The sequence below is a fragment of the Mobula birostris genome, chromosome 5, assembly GCF_030028105.1.
Source record: "Mobula birostris isolate sMobBir1 chromosome 5, sMobBir1.hap1, whole genome shotgun sequence".
Taxonomy (NCBI): domain Eukaryota; kingdom Metazoa; phylum Chordata; class Chondrichthyes; order Myliobatiformes; family Myliobatidae; genus Mobula; species Mobula birostris.
Genome location: NC_092374.1, coordinates 87,589,950 through 87,603,837, shown reverse-complemented (window position 1 = coordinate 87,603,837; position 13,888 = coordinate 87,589,950). Strand labels below are relative to the sequence as shown.

Genomic DNA, 13,888 nt, shown 5'->3' with positions numbered 1-13,888 from the left:
TGGATGTGGCCTGACTGTTGAAAGTATCCTGACTGGTTGGGCAATTTGAATGTGCAGGAACAGAAAAAGATGCAGAGCGGTGGACTCTCGCAAGCAGCTGGCGACCAAAGCAGCGCTCCAGCCACCGGCGGAGTGAAGAAGCCCCATCGCTACTGACCCGGCACCGTGGCTCTGAGGGAGATCCGGCGCTACCAGAAATCCACCGAGCTGCTCATCTGCAAACTTCCGTTCCAGCGCCTGGTGTGGGAGATTGCCCAGGACTTCAAGACTGATCTGCGCTTCCAAAGTTCAGCTGTCATGGCTCTGCAGGAGGCCAGTGAGGTTTACCTGGTGGGGCTCTTTGAGAACACCAACTTGTGTGCCATCCACGCCAAGCGGGTCACCACCATGCCCAAAGACATCCAGCTGGCTCGGCACATCCGCGGGGAGCGTGCCTAAACCCGACCTTGGCACAAAGCAAAACAAACTACATCACAGGCACAGCCCTCTCCACAATCAGTCGTATCGACAGGAGAGACTCATCATCCATCATCTAAAATCCCCACCATCCGGGCCATGACTTCTCTCAGCTACCATCGGGCAGGAGGTACAGAAGTTTGAAGTCCCACACCACCAGGTTTGAGAACAGCTACTTTCAACCATTTGGTCTTGAACCAACCAGCAAAACCTGGTTCACCACTACAATTTAGCAACACTTTGATCACTCTGACAATTCTGATCTAAAATGCACCTTGTTCCTTTGTTCTAATTGTTTTTTTCATGTAAAATTTGTGCATAAATTATATTTATGTTTTTCTTGGGAGTCAGAATCAAAATTAGCTTGAGTATCACTGACATATGTTGTGAAATTTGTTAACTTTCTGGCAGCAGTACATGATAAATATAGAAAAAAGAATTACAATAAGTATATATTTGTATATTAAATAGTTGAATTAAAATAAGTGGTGCAAAAACAGAAATAAAAAAAGTAGTGAGGTGGTGTTCGTGGGTTCAATGTCCGTTCAGCAATCAGATGGCAGAGAGGAAGAAGCTGTTCTTGAATCGTTGAGTGTGTGCCTTCAGGCTTCTGTACCTCCTCACTGACAGTAGCAATGAGAAGAGGGCATGTCCTGGGTGCTGGGGGTTGTTAAATGATGGACGCCGCCTTTTTGAGGCACCGCTCCTTGAAGATGTCCTGTATACTATGGAGGCTAGTGCGCATGTTGGAGCTGAGTGAGTTTACAACTTTCTGCAGCTTCCTTCGATCCGCTGATACGATGTGGCATGCCTGTGATGCTGCTGCAAGTAAGGTTCAGATTTAAATTTGTTTATTCGTTGCATATACATCAAAATGGAGAGAAAATTCAAAAATCTAAGGTGCAAAGGGAGTTCTAGTGTAGGATTCCCTAAATGTTAACTTGCATGTTGAGCTGCGGTGAGGTAGGCAAATGTGATATTAGCATTCATTTTGAGAGAACTAGAATATAAAAGCAAGGATGTAATGCTGAGGCTTTATAAAGCACTGGTGAGGCCTCACTTGTAATATTGCTAACAGTTCTGGGCCCCTATCTAAGAAAGGATGTGCTGGTATTGGAGGGGGTTCAAAGCAGATTCACCAAAAAGACTCCAGGATTGAGAGGCTTGTATGAGAAGTATTTGATGGCTATGGGACTCTACTTACAGTAATTCAGAGGAATGAGGGGTGGTCTAATTGAAATCCATGAAATGTTAAAAGGCCTCGATAGAGTGGATGTAGAGAGAACATTTCCTATAGTTTGGGAGTGTAGCATCGGAGGACCCAGCCTCAGAGGGACGTCCTTTCAGAATGGAGATGGGAAGGATTTCTTTAGCCAGAGAATGGTGAATCTGTAGAATTTATTACCACAGGCAGCCATGGAGGCCAAGTCATTGGTATATCTAAGGCAGAAATGGTTAGAACCTTGATTAGTCAGGGCATGAGGGGATACGGGGAAAAGGCAGGAGATTGGGGCTGAGAGGGAAATGGATCAGCAATGATGAAATGGCAGAGCAGACTCGATGGGACAAATGACCTAATTCTGCTCCTATATTTTACAATCTTATAAAATGCCGTACCATCATTGACTCTGTCTTGTCGTTAGGGATTATTCTGGAGTTATGAATATAGTAGCTATTAATTCAAGCGAGAACCAGTCCTCAGTTCTGAATGTAATGTAACAGCTTGCTGACAAGCTCTCTCTGTACCTTCTGCATTCCCATTCCGTTTCATTCACAGGCCTGCTTCCATCATGAGTGGTCAGATGTGAAGCAATAGGCTTGTGTTCATCACTTAAATTCTCTGCAATGACATTGTTATTGGGTGGACCTGGTCCCTTGTTCTGCCTGTGCGGGTGACCAGAAAGTGAGTCATACAATTTAACCTGAGCCCAGTTTTTCCACTTGCTGCCTTGCCAGATCTGCACACAAATACAACCACCTGTGGTCCTGTCCCTGTCTTTTCAGGCACCTCCCTCATCATGGCTTGGTTGCCTGGTCGCCTGGCTGTGTGAGGTTTATCTTCTCTCCCTCTGATCAGCAAAATGTTGCTGGTTGCAATAGTCCTTCCTACCTCCACACAATACCACTGAGTTCTAACTGGCTGTGGTGTGGAGGGACTGCTGTAGAGGCTGTAGACCCAACCAGCTCCATCATGAGCACTAACCTCCCTACCATCAAAGACATCCTCAAATGGCGATGCCTCAGAAAGGTGGCATCAATCACTAAGGACCCCCACCACCCAGGCCATGCCCTCTTCTCATTCCTACCACCAGGGAGGAGGTACAGGAGCCTGAAGACACACACTCAATGTTTTAGGAACAGCTTCTTCCCCTCCTCCACTAGAGTTCTGAAATGTCCATGAACCCATGAACACTGTTTTTTGCTCTCTTTTTGCACTACTTAATTCATCTTAAAAATATGTATTTCTTATTGTAATTTATAATATATTTTATGTATTACACTGTACAGCTGCCACAAAACAACAAATTTCATGACATACTCTTGATGGCTGGTTTATTAGGTACACCCGCTCATAACGCAAACATTAGAAGCCAATCAAGTAGTAACAACTCAATGCATAAAAACATGCAGACATAGTCCAGAGGTTCAGTTGCTGTTTAGTCCAAATATCAGAATGTGGAAGAAATGTGATCTAAGTGACTTTGACCATGGGATGCCTGTTGGTGCTAGATGGGGTGGTTTGAGTATCTCAGAAACTGCTGACTTCTTGGGATTTTCATGCACAAGTCTCTAGAGCAGGGGTTTCCAACCTTTCTAATGCCATAAACCAATACCAGTCAGCAAGGGGTCCATGAACCCTGCTCCAGAGTTTACAGAAAATGGTGCAAGAACCAAAAATATCCAGTGAGTGACAGTTCTGTGAGTGAAAATGCCTTGTTAATTTGAGAGGTCAGAAGAGAATGGGCAGGCTGCCAGAAAGGTGACAGTAACTAAAATAACCACATGCTACAATAGTGGTGTGCAGAAGAGCATCTCTGAACGCACAATCCGTCAAACCTTGAAGTGGATGGGCTACAGCAGCAGAAGACCTTTAGATACATGGGGTACCTAAAAAAACAGGCCACCGAGTGTGTATTTCATATTATAATTTATAATGTGTATTATGTAATGCATTGTACTGCTGCCACAAAACAACAGATTTCATGACTTATATCAGTAATAATAAACTTGATTCTGATTCGCTAAATTGGCTGTTGTAGTTCCTTTTATACATTTTCAATTTCTGTCATCTCATGTTCTCCAGTGCTATCTTTGCCCTGCGATCTGCCCATTCATTGCCTTTCTGTTTCACACTTTCCTCTTCTTTTACCTTAACTGCTGCCACCAGCTGCACTACTTTGATATCTACCAGTTTGGCTCTCCGCCATGTTATCTAATACTTCATGGTCATTGACTGAACAGATCTAAGCATGAAGTGATCATCTTAAGAATATTCAGCCCCTTAGATGGCTGAGGCCACAGGCCATATAGTGGATCGTGAATGTATCCCAGACAAGCCCCCAGATGATGTAACTGACTAAAACTGAGCCACACAGAAGCTCTAACTGGGAAACATAAAAGTCTTTATTTGCATGGCAGGGAGAGAAAGTCCGGGCGAATTTAGTAGAACAGGAAGGATGTGGAAGCTTTCAGAGGATGCTGAAAAGTTTCACCAGGATACTATGTGGATTAGAAGGATGTGCTACAAAGAAAGGTTGAACAAACTTAATTTGTTTTCTCTGGAGCAATGGAGGCTGAGGGAAGATCTGATAGAGGTTTACAGAATTATGAGAGGTATAGATAAAATTAGACAGGAAGTATCTTTTTTCCCCAAAGCTGAAATGTCTGTTAACAGAAGGCAAGCATTCAAGGACAAGTTTTTTTACACAGAAAGTGGTGGGTGGCTGGAATGCACTGCTAGGGGTGGTGGTGGAGGCAAATACAGTAGAAGCACTGAGATAGGCATATGAACATGTTTAAGATGGTACCGGTGAATCTCAGCGGCTTCTGGCTGGTGGCCAATGAAACGAGGAAAACAACTAAATACTTTTGTTAATCATATTTTCTGGCAAATGATCATCACGAACAATACTCTGTAACTCCCTTTGGACTTGGGGATGTTCGATATGACAGAACTGAGGTGAGGTGAGGCAAGGCAGCGGGCCTGTCACTGAGAGCAAGGAATACCCAGGGTCTAATCCATTTAAGCACTGGGCCAAATCAAGGTGGCGGGGTACTTTGAACTTTGAAAATGGACATTGTGTAGACAGAAGGGGTTTTTAATTACTAGTTTGGCACAACATTGTGAGCTGAAGTGCCTATCCCTCTGCTGTACTGTTGCTTTGTGCTAAGATGGGTGTTGTCCTAACTCTGATAGCAGGTTACAGGATCCTTCAAGGGCAGACCAGGATTAGGGATCTGCTTTGCCTGCTTTGTGCCATCCCTGGAACTACCTTATAGGCATTTCTGACAGACTGCTGCTCAGTGGTGTGAAGCAATGCTTTAAAAGCCGAAGGCCACAGCTCCCCGTTTGGAACAGATCAGAGCAAAAGCAGACACAGTTGGCAAACATTAACACTTCAAGTGCAAACATCATCATTGCCTAACCACAGGGTCACAGGGTCAAACCTATTCCAACTGACTGGTTAGAGGGGGGACTGACTCACTTTCTGAGAGGGTGTTGCATTAGCATTCAAGGTTGGCTCGCATTTAAGTTGTGGACTTTGGCCCTCTGTGGAGATGGGCGCAGAGTGAATTTTGGACAATTCCCTGCTGTAGGTGCATCCTGGCACCTTCTGTGAACGTGCAACGTTGAGGAGGAAGGGTCAGAGTTAGAGGATAAAACGGCTTCTGTTTGGAGGTCACAGGAGTTCATTTTCATTGGTGAAAAGTGGATGGTAGAGTTACAGAGTCACAGAAAAGTACAGCCCTTGCCAGGCCCTTCAGCCCATCTAGTCCATGCCAAACCAAACAGCCTACTCCCATTGATCTGCACCCACCATATCCCTCCATACCCCTCCCATCCATGTACCTATCCAATCTTCTCTTAAACATTGAAATTGAAATCACTTGCAATATTTACGCTGGCAGCTCATTCCACATTCTCACCAACCTTTGAGTTTCCTCTCAGGTTCCCATTAAACTTTTCACCGTGATGTTAGCTGGTCTCCAGTAAATACATCCCCCAACTATGGAGTTACATCAGAATAACCTAGAGCAGTTATCCCAACTAGTACAAAGTTCACTTCATTACTGAAAGGCAAAATCATCTTACTCTCTCGACTGTTCCAGGGAGTCAATGAGAGAAGTTATAAATCAGAGTATTAAGTACAGGAATTGGGATGTTATCTTGAAGTTGATGAGGCCCAATTTAGATTATTGTGTATGGTTCTGGTTACCTACCCACAGTAATATATCAATAAGATTAAAAAACTGCAGGGAAAGTTTACAAGGATGTTGCCAGGACTACAATAGATTAGGATTTTATTCCCTGGAGTGTAGGAGAATGAGATAAATTTTTTAAAGAGAGGCAATTATGAGAGGCATAAGTAGGGTAAATGCAAGCAGGCCTTTTCGACTGAGGTTGGGTGTGACTGGAACTGGAGGTCATGGGTTAAGGGAGAATAGTGAAATGTTTAAGAACGTGAGGGGAACACAACTATATCACCATCTGGTATGGGAGGAGGCTACTGCACAGGGTCAAAATAAGCTAACGTTAGTCAGCACCATCATGGGCATTAGCATCCACAGAATCATCAAGAAGGTATCCTCACAAAGGCGGCATCCATCATTAAGCACCCCCTGGCCATGCCTTGTTCTTATTTCTACCACCATGGAGGAGGTGCAGAAGCCTGAAGGCACATGCTCAACAATTCAAGAACAGCTTCTTCCCCTCTGCCCTCCAATTTCTGAATGGACATTGAACCCATGAACACTACCTCATTACTTTTTTATTTTTACTTTTGCACTACTTAGTTAACTATTTATATATACTTACTGTCAATCACGTTTTTTTCTATTATCATGTATTGCATTGTATCGCTGCTGCAAAGACGACAAATTTCACGACATCTGCCAGTGATATTAAACCTGATTCTGATTCTGATTCACTCAGAGAGCAGTGTGAGTTGGGGAATGATCTGCCAGGAGAAGAGGGTAGTGTGAGTTGGTAATGATCTGCCAGGAGAAGAGGTAGATGTGAGTTTGATTTCAACATTTAAGAAAAATTTGGATAAGTACACAGATGGAAGGGATTTGGAGGGCTATGGTCCAGGTCTAGGTCAATGGGACTAAGTGGGATAATAATTTAGCATGGACTAGATGGGCTGAAGATCCTCTTCCTGTGCTGTAGTGCTGTATGACTCTGTGACTTTAAATTGCAGTGTGCTGACCCACAAGACTGCTCAGAGCTTCCTTGGGGGTGGATTTGTGCATTTGTTTGTAAGACAGTGTGCACTTTCCATGGGCTGGGGAGCTAGATGGTGAGAGAGGACCTTGTTGAAGATTGTTTGTTTTTTTGCAGTGGGGTGGGGCTAGGAACGAAGATTGTTGAGGGATCTGGACAGATACTTGGGGATGGGAAATGGATTCATTGATGGTAATAATTGTCAACGTAAGGGGTTGAATCTTGTGTCAATGGGGGAATCATGGCTAGCTGGGAAGATCTGGAGAAACCGAGATTGCTCTCCTGAAAGCAAAAGGTGATGTACTGGAGATTTGAGGGAGGTGGGCAAGACCATGGCTGGTTTAACCTGGGGAAATATTGGACCATTTTCTTTTTCTATCTAAGGGAGCCCATTACTCCATACGATATAGGAGCAGAATTAAACATTTGGCTAATAGAATCTGCTCCGCCGTTCAATCATAGCCCTACAGCAATAAGGAAATGTATGCAGGAGCCCTCCTGTCCTCCTGTCACTTGGTTTCGGCCTTCTGTGGTGATTGGAATTGCTCCTGCAGCTTATTGAGTTGCCCTTGAGTGTAGTTATTCCTATATTAATCATGCAGGGAAGCACAGCCAGCTGCCATATGCTGGTTATGGTCAGGGAAAGAATAGTGAGGGCTAATAACTAGTAAGCAGGGATGTGCAATGTGTTATTGTGGTAATATGGAATGCAGCAGCAATGACACCAACTTTCAACAACTTCACTAATTACGTTATATAGTGTGCACCCATTGTTGTAGCAGAAAATTGGATTTACTGCTAGACCTGTAATTAGGACCTCATTTCTTACTTAATTAAGTCTTCTTGTAACCACCATTCTGCCATCAAAATGTGGTTTTACTGAAAATCTCGTCAACTGAGAACATAAAAACAGCACCAAAGGTAGATCAGCTTTCCTCCAAGAGGACCTCAGCCTTTTCGTAGGGTTTAGTGGCTTGTGTGCCTCAATGACCCAGATAGCGATGTTAGCTGGAGTCAGGGCTTTATGCTCTGGTTCTTGGTAGAGTCACCCATGCCAAACAGATAGAGGCCAAATTCAAAGTGGTCCAGTGGATCTCCAGGTCGGGGGTACAGCTCTGGGATAACAACCTTGACTGGTCAAACAAAACTATTACAGAAACAGCAATGAAAAATCCTTCCACATCTGAGTGCAATGGAATTCCTGAGTCTCCACCCGGGACTTGCATAACTAACAATAGTGAAAACTAAGAGGAGCTATTGATACCATGAAGGAAGCCCTAAATACTGCCAGAGATTGAGGGGGGGGGCCTTCATTGCTGCCATAAACGCCGGTGGTGTAAGGGGCATCAGAGTAGGGAGATCAGCTTCGGCTGATCTGGTGCACACCAGAAATTCTGAAATTCTTAAATTATCTGGGTAGCCATGAAACCAAGAAAGAAAAGAAAGGCAGCAGGATCATCAACCCCAAAATCCCACCTTCCTCCAAAAAAAAGTGAACAAAAACTGAACAGGAATATCAACCTCCAAAATCTCCCCTCTTGCAAAAAAAACAAGCAAAACGGACCAAAAACGTTTAAGAATAAACATACAAAGAACGCACCCCTAAGACAAAATGTGCGCGTGAGACTTAACAGATCGGGCAGTAGCTGAGGCTACATGGGATCATAAAATTAATGTGAAATGGAAAGAGGCTGTTCAGCCCATCAAATCAATGGGGGCTCTTAGTAAAATGCCCCCATCAAAACTATTTCCCTGCAGCCCTCAAATTATTCAACATAAATTAAGATAGGTACATGGATGAGAAGGGTATGGAGGATTATGGTCCAGGTGCAGGGCAAGTCGATGGGACTAGGCAGAATATTAATTTGGCATGGACTAGATAGGCTGAAGGGCCTGTTTCTGTACTGTAGTGTTGTATGACTCTACAGACATTTTTTTAGACTGTATACATTCTCCATAGAATGATTCCTCACAAATCCCTTTGCCCAACAGCTTCCCTCTTTACAGTTCCCACTGTAAACTAACCGTGACCTTATTCATCTCCATTACACCTAGTAAACCTTTTCTGCAGCCTCTCTGGGACCTCCTTATCCTTCCTAATCCAACGTGATTAGATTTCAACCTGTGGAATGCTTTCTGTACGTTTACTAACCTCCAATAGACTGCAAGATGTGCCCGGGTTGGCCTAGTTCCCTGGGTAGTGAGGCATGGCTTTGAGAAAGCAGATTTAAAGCCAAGTATTGTGCTTCGGATTACCAAGTGACAGGATCATGCCGCTGGTGTATTTATATTGTAACCATACCCCTGTAATCCACTTTCAAACTAAGTTTACAACCACTCTCTTCCCATTCACTAAGACGCCGGTTGGTGCACTCCCAGAATTCCTTTTCTTATAACTCTGCCTTACATCTTTAAAAACAAACAAGTTAAAAGTGTGTTTATCTGACAGTGCTGAACATCTGCCAGCCCAATAGCATCAAAGTCCTGAATGTTCCAGATTTTCAGAACTTTACTATACTATGACGAGTGAACTACTGGCAAGTTGAAGGATTTACACAGTGTAAGACGGAGAAATGAAACTGTTGAAAATCAGAGCCTGAGAAGGTTTATGCTTAAATATATATAATATTTAATGTTCAGAGAGATGAACTTCAGTAACTTGGCAGCAGTGTTTGAACTCACCATCCTCACAAAACACTTGACTGAAGTCGTCCATTTTTATCGGGTTGCTGGTGAACTTTAATCCGCAAGCTAAGCAATAACAACGGCTTGAGGACTAATAGGTGACAGAGCTACAAATATTAAAATCTTACGTCCCATATTCACAGAAACTCTACAGAACAAAACTGTGCCCTCGACAGCAGATTGCGCCATCAATAAAAACAAGACACTTCCAGTCAGAGAGGTTCGTCACATTCAAATGTGTCCTTGGGTGCAGTTCTCTCTCTCTCTCTCTCTCTCTCTCTCTCTCTCTCTCTATTGCGCGCCTTTGAGTTCAAACCATTGTAAGTCCTGAGCACTTAACAGAGTCTCTGATCAAGTTCTCCAGAGCCGGGTGTCTAGCTTTCCTCATCATTTCTCATAGGAACTAGCCATGCTTGTTTCCTTCTCCCTCTCTCGCCGTTCCTTGTTGGTGCTGTACATTTTTGTGCTCTTACTATGCAAAGGTTACAGTTTATAATTTGAATGGGAAGCGGCCGTCAAGAGTCTGCTGGTGTTGATCTGGGCTGTCAGCTTGTGGCCAGATTACAAGCTTCTGTATCGAGGAAAAACAATCTGACCTTCCCTTGTAAGAAGTTTAGGTAGACGTGAAAGATGGTCCTCACCGTCCTGCTGTTGAAGGTGGACTGTACAGGAAGCTGTTCCCCATTAACGATAACCTGCACAGAAACAAGAGTATTACACACAGTGTCACCAAAGTACCAACTAGAAAGACTTAGTTTCCGACTAATTTCCGACTTCCACCTCTGGCTTTTGTGTCTGACCCAAACTTGGCCTGGAACGTTGGAGTGTTGGAAGCTTCACTCCTGGCGTCAGTGGTCGCATAACCAGGACCTGTGATATGCACCAGCTGCTTATACGACTACCCAGGACATGCCCTCTTCTCATTGCTACCATCAGGAAGGAGCCTGAAGGCACATGCTCAATGTTTTAGGAACAGCTTCTTCCCCCCGCCATCAGATTCTGAATGGACATTGAACTCATGATCACTACCTCACTATTTTATTCCCTTTTCGTGCTACTTTTGTTTATACTGTATATCTTATTGTGACTTGAAGTTTTTATAAAAATTATATATTGCACTGTACTGCTGCCAAAAAACAACAAATTTCAGGACGTAAGTCAGTGATAGTAAACCTGATTCTGTTTCTTTTCCTGAATACAGGCATTATTTCTGTATTGCTTCTTTGTCCTTTGACTCTGAGTTTGGATCATTTATTTATTATGTTCTGTGTTGTACGACGTGGGCGATCATGGTCTTTCCATGACCACGATTGTCCTTGGCAACTTTTTCTACAGCAGTAGTTTGCCATTGCCTTCATCTGGGCAGTGTCTTTACAAGATGGTGACCGCAGCCTTCAGGGATTGTCTGCCTGGTGTCAGTGGTCGCATAACCAGGACTTGTATATGCACCGGCTGCTCATATGACCATCCACCACCTGCTCCCATGGCTTCACATGACCCTGACTGGATGACTCAATAGGTGCTACACCTTGCCCAAGGGTGACCTGCAGGAATGCAGAGGGAAGGAGAGTCTCACACCTCCTTTGGTAAAGATGTATCTCCACCCCGCCACCTAGTTTGGATACCTGTTCCAATATTTCCTTCTGTAGCTCTCTGTCATTGTTAGTCCAATCATATGTATGTGTGTGTGTGTGTGTGTGTAAGGGGTTTGTTTTGCTTTTGTTGTTGCTGCTATGTTGCTCTTCTGAACATCGTGGACATGCTATGTTGACGCTGGAATGCATGGTGACACTTGTGGGCTGCCCCCCCGGCACATTCTTGGGTGCGTTGGTGGTTAACATGAACAATGCATTTCACTGCAACACACACAAAATGCTGGAGGAACTCAGCAGGTCAGGCAGTATCTGTGGAAAAGAGCAAACAGTCCATGGTTTGGGTGGAGACCCTGCTGAGTTCCTCCAGCGGTTTGTGAGTGTGTTGCTTTGGATTTCCAGTGTCTGCAGATTTTCTCATGTTTGTGATAATGCATTTCTTTCAAAATTCTGATGCACATGTGATAAATATATCAGAATCTGAAATCTAACTTGTAAACACAAGAGGTTCTGCTAATGCTGAAAATCTAGACTAACCCATACAAAATGCTGGAGGAACTCAGTAGGTCAGGCTGCATCTTTGGAAAGGAATAAACAGTCAACGTTTAGGGCCGAGACCCTTCATCTGGACTGAAATCAAAATACAAGGTGTTGACTATTGAAAGTACGATAGACTTGTACTAATTAAATTTCAGTTTGTTTCTTTCTGTCTCTACATGCAAGGTCAAACCTGAGGTGACCAGGGAACAATGAAATGAAAGCACAGACAGCGAAGTTGACTATGTGATGAAGAAGATCATTTGGAGTGTAACTGTGGGTGACCTTTCCACCCTGCCATCACAGATCATTCAAATGTTTGTTCCCCTTCACAAACACAAGAAAATCTACCGATGCTGGAAATCCAAAGCAACACACAAAAATACTGGAGGAACTCAGCAGGTCAGGCAGCATCTATGGAAAAGAATAAACAGTCGATGTTTCAGGCCGAGACCCTGATAGGTTTCACAGGGCCACAAGAAACAGGACCATGGTCAGTTTAAAGACGGCAAAAGAACCAAGGCTTTGATCAGTTGAATGGGGCATACAAACTGGGAGTCGCAGCAAATGAGAAGGGAGAGACTGTGGAAATCTGGTCCTGAAGACTTAGGCTACGTCCGCACTAGACCGGATAATTTTGAAAACGCTGGTTTCACGTAAAAACGATTGGCGTCCACACCAGGCGTTTTTGAAAATACCTCCGTCCACATTAAAACGGGTATTTGGGCGAACCTTCTACTGGGCATGTGCAGGACACATAGAAAACAAGCGAAGAGGAAACGGTATACTTGATGCGTGTTTGTCCAGTTACAGACTAGAAAAACTTAAAAGGAAATTGCCAAACGAAAGACTTGGTGCGCATTTGTCCAGAAACATTTCCTACAGCCATAGTCTCTTCATCGATGAAAGGGACGACAGCTACAACTAAATGCAATAAGGCTTGTTACTAGGCAAAAGTGAAATTTGCTGTTACCTCATTTGTTTGCCTTTACTTTTGCCATGTCTTTGTGTATTATTTTGCTGTATCTAACGTGCAATAAAATGAGTTACTGGGCAAAAGTGACAATTGCATCTATTGAATGCTTACACAAGCAATACATTAATAAAGCACCTTGTTAAATGTATAAAACATGTCTGCAACAGTGTTATCTTGTATTTCCATACAATGTTACATTAGGCTGTTACACATCTATTGTCAGATATTGTTGTGGTGTTGGAGGCCGGGTTCAAGAAAACAATGAAATGCCGCTCTGCCGCCACCATCTGTTCCCGCACGTCATGACAGCATTTTTAAAATTAGCCGGTTACCCTGTACACACTACAACGGCAAACCGGCGTTTTCAGATTGAAACACTCTGGAGAGTGCTTTAGAAAAGCTCCATTTTCAGGGGAGGAAAACACCATTTCAGTGTGGACGGAGGGTCAAAACGAAGAGAAAAAGCTTTGGTTATGGATTTATCCTGTCTAGTGTGGACGTAGCCTTAGAGAGGAGTGCGGAAATCTGGGCCCGGAGACTTAGAGAGGAGCGTGGGATTTTAGGGCATTGGGGAATTGGAAGGTAGGATAGGGACTAAGGCCTTGGCAAGTGGAAAGAGAGCAAGGGAAAAACAGAGCCATTGTGGATAGAAAGGGTAGCGTTGTAGTTAGTGCGATGCTATTACAGCTTAGGGCATTGGAGTTTGTTGATCAATTCTGGCGTCCTCTGTAACCAAGTATGTACGTTCCTTTCCATGTGTGCATGGGTTTCCTCTGGGTGCTCTGGTTTCCTCCCACAATCCGAAGATGTACCGGTTAGTAGATTAATTGCTCATTGCAAATTGTCCCGTGATTAGGCTATGGTTAAATCAGTGGGTTGCAACAACACAGCTAGAAGGTCTGGAAGGGCCTGTTCTATACTGTATCTCTAAATAAATAAACAAACACTTCTGGATAAACCAGCTGCCAAACCACTGGGATATCCAAATAGTCAGAGAGCAGACAATCATCATTTAAATCATTTTCTTCTGCTATTAATTAATTAAGGCATCCATTAGTTTTGCGAGACCATGGATCTGCGCCTGGAAAGTCTTAACTCTCCAGGGTGCAGGCCTGGGCAAGGTTGTATGGAAGACCAGCAGTTGCCCATGTTGTAAGTCTCCCCTCTCCACGACACCAATGTTACCAAGGGAAGGGC

The 13,888-nt window shown here is 43.8% G+C and overlaps 1 protein-coding gene across 3 annotated transcripts in view; it reads right to left on the bottom strand.

Annotated features, from left to right (window-relative positions):
• Positions 1-9,518: 9,518 nt before the first annotated feature.
• The window catches only part of epoa (erythropoietin a), a 65,680-nt gene continuing 61,310 nt past the window's right edge, over positions 9,519-13,888 (bottom strand). For 2 of the 3 annotated variants that reach the window (XM_072258350.1, XM_072258353.1), the window contains exon 5: positions 9,520-10,281. In XM_072258350.1, the coding sequence (XP_072114451.1) occupies positions 10,132-10,281 (150 nt within the window). In that variant the 3' untranslated portion in view covers positions 9,520-10,131. Of the gene's footprint in view, positions 10,282-13,888 lie in introns of all 3 variants that reach the window. The other variant, XM_072258352.1, reaches the window with a different exon arrangement.